The sequence below is a fragment of the Rhincodon typus genome, chromosome 15, assembly GCF_021869965.1.
Source record: "Rhincodon typus isolate 14 chromosome 15, sRhiTyp1.1, whole genome shotgun sequence".
Classification (NCBI taxonomy): domain Eukaryota; kingdom Metazoa; phylum Chordata; class Chondrichthyes; order Orectolobiformes; family Rhincodontidae; genus Rhincodon; species Rhincodon typus.
In genome coordinates, this window is record NC_063346.1 from 35,071,903 (window position 1) to 35,093,319 (window position 21,417).

Consider the following 21,417-nt stretch of genomic DNA (forward strand, 5'->3'; position numbering starts at 1 on the left):
CCCTCTCCCTGCTTACCTGCTATGGAAGTTCTCATCTATGCCTTTGTTACCTCTAGATTTGACTACTTTAACATGTTCTTGGATGACCTCCAATGTTCTACTGTCTGTAACTTTTCTTCTTCTCAGCTTGTCTTAGCTGATGATTCACATGTATTGTTTATTTGTTCTGTATCCTCAAGTGAGAGTGCTATCCAATTCAAACAACATTCTGTTGGTTGCAGTGAGTGCATTGTAAACCATCATCTGTTTATGTATGGGCAGCTTTCACTACTAACACGATCTTTCCTGTGAAGACTATGATGACATAACAGAATGTTTCTATATTCGTAACAGGGTTGGTGCACAAGGCAAGCTTCTCCCTCTGCTGGCTGGCCATCAGCGGCATCATGATGATGGAAAATGTGATGTGTGATGTTGTGTGGATCATTAAGGTCCATTGCATAAGATGAGCAATAAAGACTTTGAATGTTCTCAACTTATTGTGGCACTTGGAGAATTTGGGCAAAAGGGCCTGTCCAAGATAAACTCTAGGGCACTTGGAACTTGTTGAAAGTCTGATGTGAAAACCAATAGCAACACTGGGACTTGACTTGTGAGGGAGAAATGACTTTAGTTGCACTGGTGGGCATCACTTTGTGTTTCACTAAAACCTAGAGTTACAACACGTGGATAGCAAACCAAACCAAAACAGCCTCTCTATCACAGATTTAATTGAAAATGAAACATCTAATGACCATCAAATTGTCCAATTGTTGCTAGCCAGACTTTACAAACATCAGATCGTGGACACCAATGTTATAACTTAAACAAAAAAAAACAATCTATTGTTAATGATGCAAATTTAGCAGAAGAAGGATAAATAACAAGGTATTGTAGTTAATATCCACAATCTATCACATTCTTTTTTTTGATAAAAACTCCCCCCCCCCCCACCCACGTATACACAGACTCACAGACCAAGACAGTCGAGGGATAAATCAGAAAAGAAAATAAAAGGATTCTAATATGCAGTTCAATTAAACAGTTTCAGTGATGGACCCAGACTTCATGATATCCTTGGACAATGAGTTGTTTACATAGACTGTATATCTTGCTTGCGTTTGAAGTCACCAGTTAGTACAAACAATTTCAGCAGACTCCTAGGAATATTTACTTATTTCTTACAGTCTGGGATTCTTTTGTCAGAATGCTCAATTATTTGATAATTGGAGAGAAAACTAGAGACAGCGAAACAGAGCAACCAGTCTAAGAGCTTCCCAAATTACTCATCATCTCCTGCAAAAAAAACCCAGTCAGAACACTTTTTTTCTTTTTCCAATCAACACCTCTGTGGTTGGCCAGTTAGCACCGGACCTCCCTTGATTGACCAATTCAACCTCCAACAAGACTCCAGCCTTGAGCATAGCAATACTTAGTGCCGTATAATTAAGTTCCATTACTTCCAGGCCGGTTACCAACAGATAATATCTACTTTTGTTTTTTTCTTTCTTTTAAAACACAAGTTATTCAAAGTTCACCATTTAACCTGAACTCACATCACAGTTCCAAACTAAAAACAATGAGAAAAATAAGAGAAAAATAGTGATGGTCTCAACGCCCAGTGAGCGATTTCTCAAACTTGCAATGAAAATGAGACTCATCATTTTGCCAACTTCTCAGTGCTGAACTTATGCGCCCCCCACCCCCCAACTCCTCAATACTTCTACTATCTCAATATTCAACAATAACCTTGGTATCAAACCAAATTATTATACAATTAGTATTCAAAGCATTCTATGTGCTGTAATGCTTTATCCCTCCCTCACTTCATGCTTTTACTCATCCCTCGACAGAGCTAGACTGCCACCCTCCACCCCTCCTGGAAATTAGATCCAGTTCTGCCATCAGCAACCTCAAACCTACACCGCTCCAAAGAAAAGAGGACCCTCAGTGATCTAGCTTCTGGTGTCACATCCCACATTCTTAGTTTTATCTGTCAAACAGGTTTGAAATCCCATTCAATCCACTGAGGCACACAGTAGATAAAGTGTAATACTGTGTGGGAATGTAATATACCTCTGTGTCCCATAGGGATTCACACCCTGTACACTCTATGAAAGTTTGATCTTATGTGAAACTGCTGCTTGTGCCTTGTCTCTTATGCCTGCTAACCGACATTCATAACCAACGTCTTGATTTTTAAAATATCATCCAAATTTTCACATCCTTTCACCATCTTCTCCCTCCTTATCTCTGTAATCTCTTCCAGCTGCACAACCCTCTCAAGATTTCTGGACTGCTCTAATTTTGACCTCTTGTACATCCCCAATTTTAATTGCTGCACATATGGTGGATATGCCGTCAGCTACACAGGTCATGAGCTTTTCAAATCTCTCCATGAACCTTTCTGCCTGTCTACTTTGCTTTTCTCATTCACAGTCCTTAAAACCTGCCATGTTAAACAAGTTTTTAATCATCTCTCTTAACTGTCATACTTGGCGCAAAATGCCCCTGATGAGTGCATTGGGATGGTTCACTATTTCAAAGTTGCTATATTAATGCAGTTTGTTGTTTGAATATAGGAGGAAGGATTGTGGAAAGATTAAAGGCACAATTACCACTAAAGTTTCAGCTATAAAGTATATTTTTAAGGAGAAATTTAAAATTATAACTATCAATATAAATTTGAAATATTGTCTAATCTTTACTTTTACTGTTATCCCATCATTTTGACAAGAATAAGATCCATTTGGCATTTAATGATATAAGTCCAAAATTAGGTGTCGCCATTTTAGGATAAACAAGGATTTTCTTTCTCTCTGAGGGTTGTGCAACTTTGGAACTTTGCCTCAAGAGGAAGAGCACTTGAATATATTTAAGGTGGGAGGGAAAGATTCTTGTCCAACAAGGGATCAAAGGTTATCAGGGATAGTTAGGAATGTAGAATTTGGAACATTCAGATAGGATCTTATTGAATGCCAGAGCAGGCCAGCTTCTGCTAATTCACATGTTTGCATAATAAATACGTGAATATTGAGATTTTGAAGCTGCTACCACTTTATACATCTTGTGCAGTTGTCAACTGGGCACCTTTTAATCTTTTCACTTGCACATACCCATATTTAGGTTTGAACAAACTGCAGTCTAGACAGCATTTTAAGTTTATTTTTGCGTGCACTGCTGTTTTTTATTCAAGCAACATAATGTTGCAACCTCACAATGTGCAGTGACTGGAACAAATGCAGTTGAGGAAAAATTCATTGGCAGCCAAACAAAAAGTAGCTGTATGGTACCCAAAATTGAGTGTCTTTCTCAGTTTGTTTTCTGAGCATACCGAAGGAACATCTGATGTTGGCATGGTAATAGCACAGCCAAAAAAAAGCCTTGAGTGCGAGCTATAGCTATAGCAATTATGCATGTGATCTGGTGTCATGCTACGACAAACAGAATATAAAAATCAGACAAATGTTCAAACATGCTTTTGATCTGCAGTATATATCTGGTCCTACTGTTGTGATGTTGTCTCATCAGGTCCCAAAATATTATGAGAAGATTGGGCCAGAATCTTATGGTTCTCTGTTGGCAAGTTTGCAGACAGGGCTCATAAAATTACCATGGTGGCCGTCTCACCTATCCCCAAACTGTTCACGATTTTAGTTGGGAAGCTGCTCCAATTGAAGCCCCTTTAGTAGCCAATTATTGATCAGTTAAGAGCTGCTTCCTGCCTAACTGCAATTTTGAGTCTGGCGTATGGAGTTAATTTAATGTAGCTTCCTTTCAAGCTGTCTTATCATCTAAGCCATTTGTGAACAAATAATAGCATTTCAGACATGGCAGATGGTAAAATTTGAATTCAATAACAAATGTGGATTTAAGGCTCTAATTACTTTTTTTTCGTTATTCATTCACGGGATGAGTGTGTCACTGGATAGTCCAGCATTTATTGCCCATCCCTAATTGCCCAGAGGGCAGTTATGAGTCAAACACATTGCTCTGGATCTAGAGTCACATATAGAGCAGACCAGGTAAGGATGGCAGTTTCCTTCCTTTGAGGACATTAGTGAACAAGATGGGTTTTTCTGACAACCAGCAATGGATTAGATCAAAGATCATAGAATCCCTACAGTGTGGAAACAGGCCCTTCGGCCCAACAAGTCCACACAGACACTCAGCATGCCACCCAGACCAACCCCCTAATCTACACATCCCTTGGCAATTTAGCATGGCCAATCTACCTAGCCTGCACATCTTTGGGTTATGGGAGGAAACCAGAGCACCCAGAGGAAACACACGCAGACACGGGGAGAATGTGCAAACTTCATGCAGACAGTTGCCCGAGGGTGGAATTGAACCCGGGTCCCTGGCGCTGTGAGGCAGCAGTGCTTCATGGTCATCATTAGACTCTTAATGCTAGATATTTATTGAATTCAAATTTCACCAGCTGCCATGGTGGAACTCAAACCCAGGTCCCCAGAACATTACGTGGGTCTCTGGATTAACACTTCAGAGATAATACCATTATTGCCTCATTTCAAAGAAAGCCCATGACTAATCTTCTCCCTTGGAAAAGAGTTTAATCCAGGTGTCCTGATTTACAGCATCCACAATTCTTTTGGTTTTATTACACATGACAGATTTCCTTCCCTAAAGAACAGTCGTGAACCAGATGGGCTTTTCCAACAGTCAACAATGGTTTCATGGGTGTGGAGATGAGGTGAAGAAAGCTGGTGCTGCTGCTGGTGAGGTTTGTGTCATTATTGTTGCTTCTCTTCCTCTTTCACAGAGATGAATTAGGTTTATTATCACATGTCCTCACATGAGTACAGTGAAAAGTTTACAAGTCGCCACATGTGGCGCCATCTTAGGTACAAATGTAACTAGGTAAAGAATCTTGGTACAAAGCAGAAAAATAAAGGAAACAGAGTTTAAAAAGTTAAAACATTACAGTCCTTCTTACGAAAAAGTAGAAGAACAGAGAAACACGGTTAACAATTCAACACCACAGTCAATAAGTACCTAGCCATGCTGAGCTCGTACTCCTTACAAGGGCTTGACCTCTCACATTCCAGGCTCACCCATGCAGCTGCCATCACATCGGGTCAGGATTGACCCGCATAATCTTTTGTTGCACTGTGGTAAAAGGCTAGAAGTAGTGAAGACAAGATGAATGAACTGACTTCCAAGAATTGGCAAGCATTTGTCAGGCATTGAATGCACTCTCTGAGAAAGAGTGCTATGATTAGTAGCCTCTTATCTGGCCATGGCCATAACCTCAGAGTTCTATTGGTGAAAAGCTTCTAAGAGAGTACGAAATAGGAGCAAGAGGAGGCCATTTGTCACTTCAAACTTGCTTTGCTATGCAGTAAAATTATGGCTGACCTGCTACCTCGCTCCCACCTTCCCATATCATATCTATATTCCTTAATTCCGAAAAAACAATCAACCTGTGATTGAATATACTTACCAACTGAGTTTCAGTCGTTCTCTGTAGAAGCGAATTTCAAAGACTGATAATAATTTTAATTAAATGAATTCTGTACATTTTAGTTTTAAATGGCCAAACCCTTGTTCTGACACTATTGACCCTGTGTTTTAGATACCTTAGCCAGGAGAACAATTTCTCAGCATCTGTGCTGGTAAGCCTGCTAAGAATTTTCTGTTTGAGTGATCACCTCGCATTCTAATTCTGGGGAATAGCCCCTTGTCGCAGAAACTTGTGTAATGAACTTCTGCAGCACTCCGTCTAGGGCAAGTATGACCTTCTTTACATAAGGAAATCAAAACTGCACATATTACTCTGACGGATGGATGAGGGGTGGCCTTGTCAATGAAATGTATAACTGTAGTCAAACATCTTTACTCTCGTGATCTAATCCCTTTGTAACATGCTAACATGCCCTTTGCCTTCTTTATTATATCCCTGAACGTTGAAAATGACAGTTTAGTTATTGTATCTGAAAATATAGAGTATAATTATTTGAATTGGCTATTGTTTTATCTATCTTATCAATTCAATTTGTGATACGGTCTAAACATAGTAATTTGACCAAAGTGTTAAAGATTATTTCCTTCAAAAGAAAACTTGATTTAAATATCTGTTTCAGCTTAGGGCTATGAAAAGTGATGGATACTGATGGAGCTGATAAAATCGACTGATAGAAGCACATTTTCTCATTGATTATTGCCCTGCTTTATTATTGTGTTGCTTGGAGATAACACAGTGTTGCAATTTTATTTGCCTCGTCACCCAGATTGGACATTAATTTTATACTGGAGGTTTGGAGATCTCCATCAGCATTTACAGTTCTTACTCAGAGATAGCTTTAAGATTTTGGGGCCCTTCAGTAAGCTTCATCGTAGCTGTACATGTATAGTTTTTTACATTTATTCGTCATTTCAATAGGTTAACAAATTCTTTGAATGCTACTCAAAATCATGAGATAAGGTTAATGGCAGGTATCTTTTCCCTAGAGTGGGAGATTTCAAGACTAGAGGACATATTTTTAAGGTTAGAGGAGAAAAATTTTAAAAAAGACATGAATAACAACCTTTTTACACAGAGAATGGTTTGTGTATAGAATGAACTTCCAGAGGAAGTGGTGCATGCGGATACAGTTACAACAAAAATCATTTGGATAAATACATGAATAAGAAATGTTTGGAGAAATATGGCCCAAGCACAGGCAGGTGGAAATATTTTTGTTCAGCATAATGTTTGGCTTGGACTGGTTGGACCGAAAGGTCTGTTTCCATGCTGTATGACTATGACTGTACTCAAAAACTTGCTTGAGGAAATCCATTGCATTAATAACTACTTCCTAAACTTCTACCCAAGTTTTGCCTTTCTTTTCATAGCTTTTAAACAAAGTGCAAATACATTTTCTCATTGATTATTGCCCTGCTTTATTATTGAGTTGCCTGGAGATAACACAATGTTGGAATTTTATTTGCCTAGTCACCCAGATTGGACATTAATTTTATACTGTCTCAGTTCTGCTATAATGCGTGTTCTGGTGGCACAAATTGCCTATAATTGCCAATTGACAAATAGGCGAACGCTATTTCTAAAATGGGAACTTGTGTTGGCTACAACATGATTCCATCAGTGCATGGAAGAATATGCGTCAACATCGCATGATCATTTCATGGGCTTTGTCCTGAGCATGCACAGTGTTAGCGCTGAAAGAGTGTCTGCGCTGGCATCTCATGATCGTTTTGCAGGTTTTGTCCTGAATACGCGCAATGTTAGCACCGAAAGAGTTTCTGCGTCAGCGTCACGTGACCCATGGACCAGGGTGCAATGGCAACTTTTAAAGCTTATTATTTAAGGAGCACATTTAAGAGGCTGATTGCAACCATTGAGGGGGATAAGGACAGCGTTCTTCAATTTTGGAAGAGCTTTAATATCAAAAATGCAATTGATGTTATCCTGGAGGCCTCGGTTGATGTCAGTAAGGACTGGTTGCATGCAGTTTGGCGGAAGCTTCTCCCAGATTTTTTTCAAGATTTTAAAGTCTTTGACCCAAGAGAGGAGCTCCCAAGAATCAAAGAAAATTGTGTTGATCTTGCAAAGCAAGTTGGATTTGAAGAAGTGGAGAGTGAGGATGTTGAAGAGCTGCTTGAGTCCTACTGTGAAGACCTCTCTACAGCTGATCTACAACAGCTTGTCGCTGAGGGAGAAGTGGAAGCTGGAGATGAAGAAGCTGAAGTCCAGGATGCAGCCCCATGAGAACTTTTCACTTCTGTTTTGTCTTCTATCCTGAAGGAAATTGAGAAGCATTTGCAGCTCTTAGAGGACAACGATTACAATGCAGAACACAGCAGGGTAGCAGTTCGTGGAATAAGATCTTATTTGGTGCCCTATGAACAGCTCGTTCATGAAAGAAAAAAAAGGGCATAGCAGCAAAAACTGGATGTCTTTTTTAAGCCAACCCCCAAGAAACTGTCAGAAGACAATGAACCACAGCCATCTACTTCTGGATTAATCATTTTTCGCCCTAACCCTGCAACCACAACTGCATCTGAAAGTGATGATAATGATGATGATGACACCGACCCTCAAGCCCCTGCATTAACAACAGAGCAACCTCAAGACCTCCTCCCCCATCAAGTCATCTTGACATTTTTTTTAAGGTAAATTAACTTTTATTTCATTATTAGATATGAATTAAAACATTTATTCAAACTGTGCTATACTTTGTGTTAGGCTTTTGAGTGATTTTTGAGGATTTTTGAGTGATATTTTTTGGTGGTCTGCCTCTAACACCACTTTTCCCAGAGGCCCCGTTATTTCTATAGCACGATTTTCTGTAATACGATCTTGGACGGGAGCACAACTATCACACTATAGCAGAACCGACGGTACTGTGTCATTAATAGTTAGGACTTTGAAAATTTCTTTTTCTAGCAACTAACTGGTTTGGGTTGGATGTTGGAGCTACAAATAAAAATACTATAGAATGTTGATGGATTGTTTTTGTGGATCAATGACAAATTTGCATAACATTTCCTTGGGTGCTTAAATAGGTGTGTTGAACTGTGGGGTAGATTTGGAAGGTGTGTGCTGGCTGGTCTTTCCTCCCTGCTGTCTTATGATTTATACCCAACCACATATTTATTGATATGTTTGCTAGCACACTTCAGGTGGCCAGTATGCCATAAACAGTTGTCAGGAAAATCTGTGAAAAATGAATGACCATGTCTATGATGGTAGGGATCCCACAGAGTCCAGTAACACCGTGTTGAATGGTTCCCTAAAAACTGGAACAGGCATGGTAAGGACAGGCCTTAACTGCAGGTTTAGGTTTTCCCACACCTGGCAGGTGTGGACAGTTCTGCAAACATTACTGTATTCTTGTGGAACTGTAGCCAATAAAAATACTGGCTGATGCAGGCTTGGTTTTCTCATATACTGACATGGCCAGCCATTAGAATTTCGTGAGCTAGCCATAGTATTTCCTTGTGGTATCTCAGTCCACAACTACCTGGTGGATCACTCCTTTTTTGCAGGTCTGTGTCCTTATCAACACCTCATTTTAATATAGTAACATGCAGAAACTGCTTCTGCTGCAGCTTCAGTCTGAGTAGTCTGAATTAGCATTGTTAACAGTATATCAAATTATACAGCAACCAGCAAGGAATTTATTACCTCCTTGAGGTCTTCTAGACTCCCAGAAACTGGTTTCACATAACCAGACCAGAGCGTCTCCACCTCAGCCTCCATTGGCTGAACTAGCCTGGCCATAAACCATGCAATCACATAATCTGGAGAAAATGCCTGGCACCACCACCTGTGGCTGTTTGGACGCTTTGACTCGGTGGGCTTCTCAGAGACCAGAGGAGTGCTATTAACTTTGATCCCACTAGGTCATCACTGAGGGACTGGTCAAACCTGTCTGTAGACAAAGTGGGAGCAACTCCTACGGTCACTGATCCCACTCCAGCTCTAGATGCATCCAGTAAGAGGAATGGGCACGTACTGTCCTTGAACCCTTTTACCACAACCTTAGCACTTACTGCATTAATTGGTGGGAAGATCATGCCTTTTCCCAGCAGGACAGTTTGGGAGGCCCCAGTATTTCTCAGTATCACTACATGCTTGCTCACTTCACCCTAGGGAAATGTGGCCACCCTTTGTATGGATTCAAAATCCCAGTAACTCTCAGTAAAACTTATGCACTTTTCTCAAAAGCCTACTCTGTAGTAATAACAGCTAATGTTGGCCTGGTCACTTTTACTGCTTTTGCTTTTCTTGTCATAGATTCATTTGTCTCTTCCTACTCAAAAGAGAAAAAAAAAGCTTCTATTTATGCCTACTCAAACTTCAGAGTTAAATGAGCATTTTGGCTTCACCCTTAAGACTGTGACACATTAAGGTTCCTGCTTCTCAACTGAAGTTGTCTTGGTTCATATTCCTTTTCCACTATGTTTTTGAAATTGCTCTTTCCTCCCTTTCCCATCTCTGTCTCTTTTTCCCTTTTGTCTCTATCTTTTCCTTTCTTATACTTGCAATTCTAATTTCGCTATTCCAAATTTAATCTTTACTGCTATGCTATCAGTTTCATTGTCTTCAATTTCCACCTCTCAACCTTTGTTTGCCCCTTTTAAAATTTCTGGTTTTCTAGATTTTGAGTGAATAATCTAATCCTAATTGCTTCACTAAATCTTTTAGCTGTTCAAGGGACAGAGTTTTTAAGTCCTCAAAAGTAATTTCCCCTAATTCTACTAAGAATGCACTGGCACCAAATGGCAGAAGACCTGGTGAGAACTGAAAATTTCATTTTGGTGGAGGCTAGGAAAATGAATGTGTGTATGTAAGTGTGCTGGTTGATTAGTATATTTGATTATTTTCCACCTTTGCAATGAAAGGAGAAGGGATCCCATCTCCTTCATTCTGCAGGAGAAGAGTCATGACAACAGATCAGAACACCGAAGTACTGTGGTCATTTTTTAACTTTTAATTTCAAAATGTGTTTTTTGAACAAGGTTGCTACAGACAAAAAAAAAGACAGCATATGTAAATTCAGTGCTGTCTGGCAAAGTCCTAGTTGGGCCACATAGAATGTCCCAACTGTAAAGTGCCAGGGAAACTTCAAACAGAGAGATATGTAAAAGGAAGAGACAATGAAGGTCTATCTTCCTCCTTTCAGCAGAAAGCCATATTTTACAGACATTGTTTTCTGTTTACTCTTACAGGAATATACAATAAAGGTATAAAACTGATTGCAACCCTGTCTGTGTGTGTTAAATATTTATAGTTTGTGGAGATCTCTGTATAATTATTTCTTTTGTGTTAACTAATTAATAAACTCACTCTTTTGTGTTAATTTTAAAAAGCCAGGTTACATTGACTCCTTCCAACACATAAATTCATTTGTTCTGTGAGAAAGGCATCCACAAGGGAGGAATCCTTTTTAAATTAATTTTGGTGTGACCACTTGAGGAGATGAGTGAACAACTAAAGGGAATCAGCTCTTCCCTCCTCACCGAGAGGGTTAATGATTTGGAGTATCCATATGTAATCATGATAACTTGGGGAACCTAACCCAGGGTCTAGTCATAATAAGACTGTTATATGAAATGCGTGATAGGTTGTGAAGCTTGCATCATCCAAATTCCAACAAATTGTCTAGTTCTACAGTGTCCTTGGCAGCTGTCCTTATAAGGACTGCTGGAAGCTGCTGAAGAAATGGTCAGGACATTTGTTTTGCTCCTCCTTCTGTGTTGGGTACAATTGCTATTTGTTTCCCCAGGGTTGAGCAGAAATACATTAGACATTGCACAGTAGTGGTTTAGTTAGTATTTTTTCTTCCCCTCCCCTCCAGCCAAATAAATGTCCAGATATGTACAAGTGATTTTCAAATAGTGCCTTTTTGTCCTGTGGATTTATTAAAACACTACAAATATGAGCCAAAGAGACGGCCTGTTCTTCTCATTCTAAATAATATTAAATAATTTTCTACAGGAATGTGGATGGCAAAATGGTATCATTTGTTGGCTGCTTGTGTCATTGCACAAACAATATTGTGTAGAGTATTATGTAAAGTATAATTATAATTTTTTATTTTGATTGTTTATCAACAAAGTTTCTTCAACATCACTGAAATAATTTCTGTATGAAGCATATTAAAATCCTGAAATGCTGCGCCTTTATCTCTAATGCTGCAGTAAAATCTGCTGAATAATGCATAATATATCACAAATGTTTTATTGCTTCGGACCATTAGATACAGTACCCTGCCTTTTGATGTTTACTGATAGTGTAGAAGAATGTATTTCACCAAGCAAGTTATGTATCATACAAACAGTGTTGACAGTAAACCCCTTTGGGTACTTGTTAAATTAATGGGTTTAGCTATACAGTGTTGCATAGCTTTCTCAGCAAAACTACATTGACTGCAAAGTAGATATATCAGCAATAAGGCGCATGAATATATTTTGCTCCCTTTTACTAATTTTCCTTCTATTTCAAAGTTTATAGCATAGTTTCATAATTTGCATTATATTTGACATTTATCCATTTTTGTCATCTTTCAGGGTCTTGCAGAAAACGACGTCGTAGTTCACGTGGCCCTGATTGCTGAAAGCCAGCGGTATGTGATGCAAAGCCCATTAGGCAGACAGTTATAAGTTTGTGCCTCATCTACAGTATTCATTTGTTCTTTTGCCAAGAGATTACACAGCTGACAAACTGAGAATACTAATTCAATCGTAACTAATGTCTCAGCATTACTAAATTGGACAAAAAATTCGGACATAGAACTTTACAAGACTTTTACTAGCATATGTTGTATTACTAAACTAAATTCTGTGCTTGTAGCCTGCAAGTATTTCTCAACACATATGGAATACAGACGCAAACGCCCCAGCAAGTAGAACCAATACAAATATGGCCGCAACAAGAGCTTGCAAAGGTAAACAGTATAAAATACTAATTTTTGTAAAGCAGATTGCATTCAGACAGCTAATTGCTATTGGAGAACAGTGGAGATGTTCAGTTGTGTATGGAAATGTAGTTGTTCTGCAATGCAATTGAGACTCAACTTCTTGCTTGACCTCCTAAGAATCATGATAAATGACAGCTGTGTTCTGATTCAACAAAAGCAGTAGTTATCATTGGCATCAAATTGCTACTTTTTTAATGTTTGCTAAAGTTAATTTAAACAAATGCTGTGTATGTTTTCATTTCCAGACATTTAGCCTAATATCTTTTTAAAGATGTAGAAATTATGTGTTAAAGCAGTCTCCAATTTGAGCTGAATGCCAATGAGTTAATCTACATGAAAAATGTAATTTCAGTTATGTACCACTGACTTACGTGACAGGGTTTGAAAAGCAAGTTTTACCTATAAGCTGTGATGAATAAGGTTATAGTTTCAGTGTGGTGAAATCAAGACAGAGGAGCACAGTAGACCGTCCTCTTTCAACATGTGGACTTTACCAGTTTCAAAATCTCCCCATCCCCGGCCTCATCACATGACCAACCCTCCCTCTCATCCCCGTCTCCTTGACCTGACACAACCTGTACGTCTTCTCTCCCACCTATCCGCTCCTCCTACCTCACTGACCAATCCCCAGCACTGCCTACCTGCACTCACCTATCACCATCCCACCTACCTTTCCCAGCCCCACCCCTCCTCTCTCTATTCATTTCAGAGCTCCCTTCCCCCTCCCCCATTTCTGAAGAAGGGTCCCGACCCGAAATTCAGCTTTCCTGATCCTCTGATGCTGCCTGGCCTGTTGTGTTCCTCCAGCTCCACACTGTGTTACCTCTTTCAACATGATCAGGTTTCCATTAACTCTTTTTTATTTTTTGAACTCCACCTCAGGGTTACTTGCTAGTCAACAATAGGCTTCTTCAAGTACACCACCAAGAGTGATTAACACTTCACTTGTTTTCTTTCAGTATATTTGCATAGCCAAGTTAGGAAGATCTTTATATAGAGATAACAAGGTGTAGAGCTGGATGAACACAGCAGGCCAAGCAGCATCAGAGGAGCAGGAAGGCTGACGTTTCGGGCCTAGACCCTTCTTCAGAAATGGGGGAGGGGAAGGAGGTTCTGAAATAAATAGGGAGAGAGGGGGAGGCAGAAAGAAGATGGATAAAGGAGAAGACAGGTGGAGAGGAGACAGACAGGTCAGAGAGGTGGGGGTGGAGCCAGTAAAGGTGAGTGTAGGTGGGGAGTTAGGGAGGAGATAGGTCAGTCCAGGGAGGACGGACAGGTCAAGGGGGTGGGATGAGGTTGGTAGGTAGGAGATGGGGGTGGGGCTTGAGGTGGGAGGAGGGGATAGGTGGGAGGAAGGACAGGTAAGGGAGGCAGGGACGAGCTGGGCTGGTTTTGGGATGCGGTAGGGGGAGGGGAGAGTTTGAAGCTTGTGAAGTCCACATTGATACCATTGAGCTGCAGGGTTCCCAAGCAGAATGTGAGTTACTGTTCCTGCAACCTTTGGGTGGCATCATTGTGGCACTGCAGGAGGCCCAGGATGGACATGTCGTCTGAGGAATGGGAGGGGGAGTTGAAATGGTTCGCGACTGGGAGGTGCAGTTGTTTAGTGTGAACCAAGCGTAGGTGTTCTGCAAAGCGGTCCCCAAGCCTCTGCTTGGTTTCCCCGATGTACAGGAGGCCACAACGGGAACAGCGGATGCAGTATACCACATTAGCAGATGTGCAGGTGAACATCTGCTTGATGTGGAAAGTCTTCTTGGGACCTGGGATGGGAGTGAGGAGGGAGGTGTAGGGGCAGGTGTAGCACTTCCTGCGGTTGCAGGGAAAAGTGCCAGGAGTGGTGGGGCTGGAGGGGAGTGTGGAGCGGACAAGGGAGTCACGGAGAGAGTGGTCCCTCCGGAAAGCAGATAAGGGTGGGGAGGGAAAAATGTCTTTGATGGTGGGGTCGGATTGCAGATGACGGAAGTGTCGGAAGATGATGCGTTGGATCCGGAGGTTGGTGGGGTGGTACGTGAGGACGAGGGGGATCATGTTTTGGTTGTTATTGCGGGGAGGGGGTGTGAGGGATGAGTTGCGGGAAATGCAGGAGACACGGTCGAGGGCGTTCTCGACCACTGAGGGGGGGAGGTTGCGGTCCTTGAAAAACGAGGACATCTGAGATGTACAGGAGTGGAATGCCTCATCCTGGGAGCAGATGCGGCAGAGGCAAAGGAATTGGGAATAGTGGATGGCATTTTTGCAGGAAGGTGGGTGGGAGGAGGTGTATTCTCGGTAGCTGTGGGAGTCGGTGGGCTTGAAATGGATATCGGTTTCTAGGTGGTTGCCAGAGATGGAAACAGAGAGGTCCAGGAAGGAGAGAGAGGTATTAGAGATGGTCCAAGTGAACTTAAGGTTGGGGTGGAAGGTGTTGGTGAAGTGGATGAACTGTTCAAGCTCCTCGTGGGAGCACGAGGTGGTGCTGATACAGTCATCAATGTAATGGAGGAAGAGGTGGGGTTTAGGGCCAGTGTAGCTACGGAAGAGGGATTGTTCCACGTAATCTACAAAGAGGCAGGCATAGCTTGGGCCCATTTGGGTACCCATGGCCACCCCCTTTGTCTGTAGGAAGTAGGAGGAATTGAAAGAGAAGTTGTTGAGGGTGAGGACGAGTTTAGCTAAGCGGATGCGGGTCTCAGTGGAGGGGTCTGGTTGGGCCTGCGGGACAGGAAGAAGCAGAGGGCCTTTAGGCCATCTGTATGGGGAATGCAGGTGTATAAGGAGTGGACGTCCATGGTAAAGATGAGGTGTTGGGGACCAGGGAATTGGAAGTTCTGGAGGAGGTGGAGGGCGTGGGTGGTGTCGTGGACATAGGTAGGGAGTTCCTGGATCTAGGGGGAGAAAATGGAGTTGAGATAGGTGGAGATAAGTTCGGTGGGGCAGGAGCAGGCGGAGACAATGGGTCGACCAGGGCAGTCAGGTTTGTGGATTTTGCGAAGGAGATAGAAGCGGGCGGTGCGGGGTTGGGGAGCGATGAGGTTGGAGGCTGTGGGTGGGAGGTCACCTATGCTCGGTTCGCACTAAACAACTGCACCTCCCAGTCGCGAACCATTTCAACTCCCCCTCCCATTCCTCAGACAACATGTCCATCCTGGGCCTCCTGCAGTGCCACAACGATGCCACCCAAAGGTTGCAGGAACAGCAACTCATATTCTGCTTGGGAACCCTGCAGCTCAATGGTATCAATGTGGACTTCACAAGCTTCAAAATCTCCCCTTCCCCCACCGCATCCCAAAACCAGCCCAGCTCATCCCCGCCTCCCTAACCTGTCCTTCCTCCCACCTATCCCCTCCTCCCACCTCAAGCCCCACCCCTATCTCCTACCTCCCAACCTCATCCCACCCCCTTGACCTGTCCGTCCTCCCTGGACTGACCTATCCCCTCCCTAACTCCCCACCTACACTCACCTTTACTGGCTCCACCCCCACCTCTCTGACCTGTCTGTCTCCTCTCCACCTGTCTTCTCCTTTATCCATCTTCTATCCGCCTCCCCCTCTCTCCCTATTTATTTTAGAACCTCCTTCCCCTCCCCCATTTCTGAAGAAGGGTCTAGGCCCAAAACGTCAGCCTTCCTGCTCCTCTGATGCTGCTTGGCCTGCTGTGTTCATCCAGCTCTACACCTTGTCATCTCAGATTTTCCAGCATCTGCAGTTCCTACTATCTCTGCTGTATTGATCTGTTTCTTTATTGTCCTGTTGATCTGGTTCTCTTCGTTGAACAAGATGAGCTTCAGAATCTTGTTGCTAGGCTGTTTTCATTGTGAGTGTCACCACGAGATGCTCCTTCACAGTCTAATGTCATGGAAGCAATGGACAGAAATGGTGCTGCTGGAAATGTGAATAATAGGGCTCACCCTTCCTGAGACTCAGGTGGCAGCATCTAGAGAGGGCAGACAGTCCTACTCCCGCAGGATTGATGAACCTTGGAGTGAATGTACACAGCTTTTGAAAGTGGCAGAACAGGTTGTTAAAGTGTTTAAAATGTCTAATGGAATACTGTCCTTTAAAAGTCAAGGTATAATATATGAAAGTGAAGTGGCTCTGCTACAGTTATATAAAACAATAATTAGACTAGAACTTGAGCACTGCTTGTGATTCTTGTAACAACATTACAGTAAGAATGTAATTACATTGGAGAGGCTTAGAGGGAATTGTGTGGATTTTGTCAGAACCGGAAAGTTGAACCTATGAGAAAAGATTGGATAGATCGAGGTTTTTTTTCCTTGCAACAGAGGAGTTTTAAGGGGAAATTTGATTGAGGTATACAAGGTTGTGAGAGTCCTGGATAGTCTGAGTGAAAACGATCTATTTTGTTCATTTAAAGAAGGGTCTGTGGTGAGGGGCGTAGACTTTAAGTGGCTGGTAAAAGGAGTGGAACACAAGAACTAGGAGCAGGAGTAGGCAATTCAGCCTGTCGAGCCTGCTACACTATGTAATATGATCATGGCTCGTCTCATCTCAGCCTGAACTCCATCTACAAGTTCGCTGCCAACAACATCATAGTGAGACAGATATCGAACAACGACAAGTCAAAATATAGAAAGGAGATACAGGGCTTGGTGACGTGATGCAATGAAAACAATCTCTCTCTCAACGTTGGAAAAACTAAAGAACTGATTGTTGTCTTTAGAAAGAAAGGAGAACACGCCCCCAGCAACATCAATGGAACTGAGGTTGAGAGGGTGGAGGGCGTCAACTTCCTCGGAGTGATGACAACCGATAACCTAACCTGGACTTCCCATGTAGATGTGACAGTCAGGAAGACACAACAGCACCTCTTCTTCCTCAGGCAGCTCAGGATATTTGGCACATCCATGATGACCTCAACCAACTTCAACAGATGTACCATTGAAAGCATGCTGTCCAGGTGCATAACGGCCTGGTATGGCAACTGCTCTGTCGAGGAGTGTAAAAAAACTACAGAAGGTGATGTGTACAGTCCAGACCATCACGGAAGCCAACCTTCCATCCATGGACTCTATTTACAGGGCTCGCTGCCGCGGAAAGGCTGCCAATATCAGCAAAGACCCATCGCACCCCGGTAATGACCTCCCACAACCTCTTCTGTCAGGCAGAAGGTACAGAAGCCTGAACACACGCATGAGCAGGGTCAGGAACAGATTCTTCCTGGCTGTTATTAGACTGATGAATGGACTCTGTAGCCTCAAATAATGATTGATCTTGCTCACGAGATCTTGCTTAGTGCACGGCCTGTGCAGTGTAACCTGTATGCCTCTGTCTAAGTCGTTTTGATCTGTACATCTTTGCTTACTATTATCTGCCTGTACTGCTCGTAAACAAAGCTTTTCATTGTACTTCAGTACTTATGACAATAAATCAATCAATCGATCAAACTTTCCTGCCACTCTCCATAACCCTTTAACCCATGACTAATTAAAAATCTGTCTCCCCATCAAATGTATTCAATGTATCAGCGTCCACTGGATCATGGGGTAGTGAATTCCAGAGATTGATGAACCTTTGAGAAAAGGAATGACTCTTCAGTTCAGTTTTAAATCTGCCACCCCTTAGCCTGAAACTATGATTTCTCATTCCCAATTGCTGAATGTCCTCTCCACATCTTCTTTGGCATCTTACATACCCTCATTAGATCTCCTCTCATCCTTCTAAACTCTAGCAAGTATTGGCTTAAACTGCTCAATCTGTCCTCATAAGATACGTCTTTCATCTCTGGAATTAATCAAGTGAACTTTCTCTGAACTGCCTCCAATGCAATTACATTCTTCCATTCATTTGACGGAAGATGAGGAAAGATTTTCTCCACCCAAAGGGTGGGAGGGATCTATAACTCTGCATGAAACAGCATTATAGACAAAAACCCTCAACTCATTCAAAAGTTGCCTTGATATGTACCTGAAGTTCTGTAACCTCCAGGGATATGATCCAAGTGCTGGTTAATGGATTAGTATGAATGGCTTAGTTTTCAGTAGGTGCGCAGGTATGAAGGACAAATTGGCTTCATCTGTGCTGTAAAATAACTACATTTTCTAAGTGTTCTAAGTATCTGAAGAGGAAAAGTATGCAGTGATGGTAGGAGAATGGCAGTATGTGAATTGTTCCTTAGGAGGGCCAGCATAAGCACAATGGGTTCAATGCTCTGTTCTGTTCTGTTATGTTATGTTCTATGAAAGACTAAAGCAAAGGACTGTGTTCATGGGGATGGCAAAAGAAGTTAAATAGCAAGAAGGATGATGATGAAAGACATAGTACTGAGGCAAGTTAAGAAACAAACGGTAGGTTTAGAGAAGATGAGAGTGACAATAACAGAATCTGATGTCTGGGTAAACGAAAGCAAAGTTTATGATCTAAAATTATTGAATTTATTTCGGAGTCCAGAAGTTTGTAAAGTACCTAATCAAATGAAGAGATGTTTTTCCTCAAACCTTTACATTGTGCTTCAATGGCTAAAACCATAGAGATCAGATTGGCAATGGGACACAAATTATGATGCCAGGGTACTGAAAGCTTAGGCGTACACAGACTGAATAGAAGTGTTCTACAAAGGGGCCACCTAATTGGCCTTTGATCTCTCCATTGCAGAGGAAAATGTGTCAAAAACAGTAAATGCAATATCCTTTATTGAAAAAGATACGATTAGTTTTCTGTTTCACCTGGAAGGAATGTTTAAAACACTGGTCAATGGGAAGGGAGGAGGAAAGAGGCTACTGTTGCATCTCCTGTGTTTGCATGGGTAGGTGCTGTTTTGAGAGATGATGAAGGCGTGGATCAGATTGTCACAAAGGGGGCAATCACTTAGGAATACTGAAAGAAGAGGTGGGGAATATGTGGTTGCGGTCACCTCGTGTTGGAGATTGTGGAGGATAATCCGGTGAATGTGGAGGCTGAAGACAAGGTGAACCTTATCCTGGTTCTGAAAGGGAAGGCAAAAGATGGGAGCAGAAGTGCAAGAATAAGAGTGATCAGTCAGGGGCCCTGTCAATCTCTGAAGGGGTAGTCTTGTTTGAGGAAAAATGAAGATGCATCAGAAGCACTGGAATGGAAGTTAGACTTTTCACAACGCAGAGAAGCTAGGAAAATGGGATAGAGTTCCTACAGGAAGCAGGGTTATGAAGAGTTTATAGCCTCTCCAACCCTCTTGGTGTGCTAACCATACCATAATTCGCTGTCTGTGATCTGAAAACCACCTGGTGACCCTTCCACCACCAAATCATGACTAGCCTAAGATCTGCTGACTACCAACAATCATAGACTACATCCTGCTACAATCCAATGCCTTCATTTAATCTGACAGAACGTAAATCTCCAGGTCAAATACCGATCCAAGGGATGCCATTTATTCGATATTCAGACCAATCTCTGATGCCTGTACCCACTTCAATGCCCTCTGTCCTCCAGCACTGTCGCACCATTCGCATGCTCTGCACAATTATCGTCAATCTCCTTTACCCTTTGATTTCTCCTTCCTCTCCTCCCTGGTCCCCATGTCTTCGATAATGGGCCTTCCTTCCTGACCTGTCCTGTCTGGCTGGCCATGAACAGAGGAAAAAAAAAATCAGATGTGGTCTTGCTATTACGTTTATTTTCTCTGAGGTAGCTTTTATTATTCTTAAAATCCACTTGATGGGAGATGCAAATTAAGCCAACCACTCTTAACTTTCAATTGACAGCAAAACACTGTAGATGCTGGAAATTTGAAACAAACACAGGGAATGCTGGAGAAACTCACTACGTCTGGCAGCATCTGTGGAGAGAGAAAGAGATCTATATTACTTTGTTTTTATTTGCTAGATTGATCTCAAGGTCACCTTATGAGGAAATATTGGGCAAACTGGCTTGTTTTCTCTCTTGAGTAAAGAGTCACTGATTCGAGTATACAAGATCCTGAATAGTCTTGACAATATGGATGTGGAAATTCTGTTTTGTCTTGTGGATGAATCCAGAACTCAGAGGCACTACTTTAAAATTATGGGTCACCCTTTTAGGACAGGTACAAGGAGAATTTTGCAACTTTGAAACTTTGCCTTACAAGGTGGTGGAGGCGAGGTTGTTAAATATTTTTAAGGCAGAGGTAGATCACTTTTTAGTAAGCGAGAGAATCAAAGCTTATCAGGGTAGATGGGCATGTGAAATTCGAAACACAAGCTCTATTCAGATCATGGAGCAGGTTTGAGGGGCTGAATGGCATGCTCTGATTATAACGTGCGTGTGTGTGTGTGTGTGTGTGTGTATATACATTGAAAGAGAGATGGTGTGCAATCCTGCACTGGGCATTCCAGATCCAATACCCACAGCTCCTCCACAATATTCATGCTCCATATCGCTCAGCTGTATTCACGTTCAGTATCCCTCAGTGGAGTGCATGTTATGTAAAATCCATGGTGTACATGCTCCATATTCCCAGACAACATGCACAATCTGCTTGTCCCCAAAAGCATTCCTGCTCACCCTAACACCGTGCATGCTCCATGAGGAAGTGGTGGATGTGGGTACAATAACAACGTTTAAAAGACATTTTGATAAGTACACGAATGGGAACGGTTTGGAGGGATATGGGCCAGGAGTAATCAGGTAGGACTAGGTTAGTTTGGGATTATGTTTCAGCATGGACTGGTTGGACCGAAGGGTCTGTTTCCGTGCTGTATGACTGTATGACTCTATGATTCTATGATAGTGCATTGCTCCATAGCACCCCAAGGTGTGCATGCTCCATGTCTGTCCATGTGCATAGATCACTGAAAGTTGCCACCCAGGTTGATAGCGTTGTTAAGAAGGCGTACAGTATGTTAGGTTTTATTGGTAGAGGGATTGAGTTTCGGAGCCATGAGGTCATGTTGCAGCTGTACAAAACTCTGGTGCGGCCAATACTTGGAGTATTGCGTACAGTTCTGGTCACCGCATTATAGGAAGGATGTGGAAGCATTGGAAAGGGTGCAGAGGAGATTTACCAGGATGTTGCCTGGTATGGAGGGAAGGTC

General features: G+C 42.2%; 1 protein-coding gene across 1 annotated transcript in view; it reads left to right on the forward strand.

The window, feature by feature from the left end:
* phkb (phosphorylase kinase, beta) overlaps positions 1-21,417 on the forward strand; it is a 205,780-nt gene that overhangs the window by 124,850 nt on the left and 59,513 nt on the right. The window contains exons 13-15 of the mRNA XM_048605984.1: positions 12,016-12,071; positions 12,299-12,392; positions 17,095-17,302. Coding sequence (XP_048461941.1) covers positions 12,016-12,071; positions 12,299-12,392; positions 17,095-17,302 — 358 coding nt within the window. The remainder of the gene's footprint in view (positions 1-12,015; positions 12,072-12,298; positions 12,393-17,094; positions 17,303-21,417) is intronic.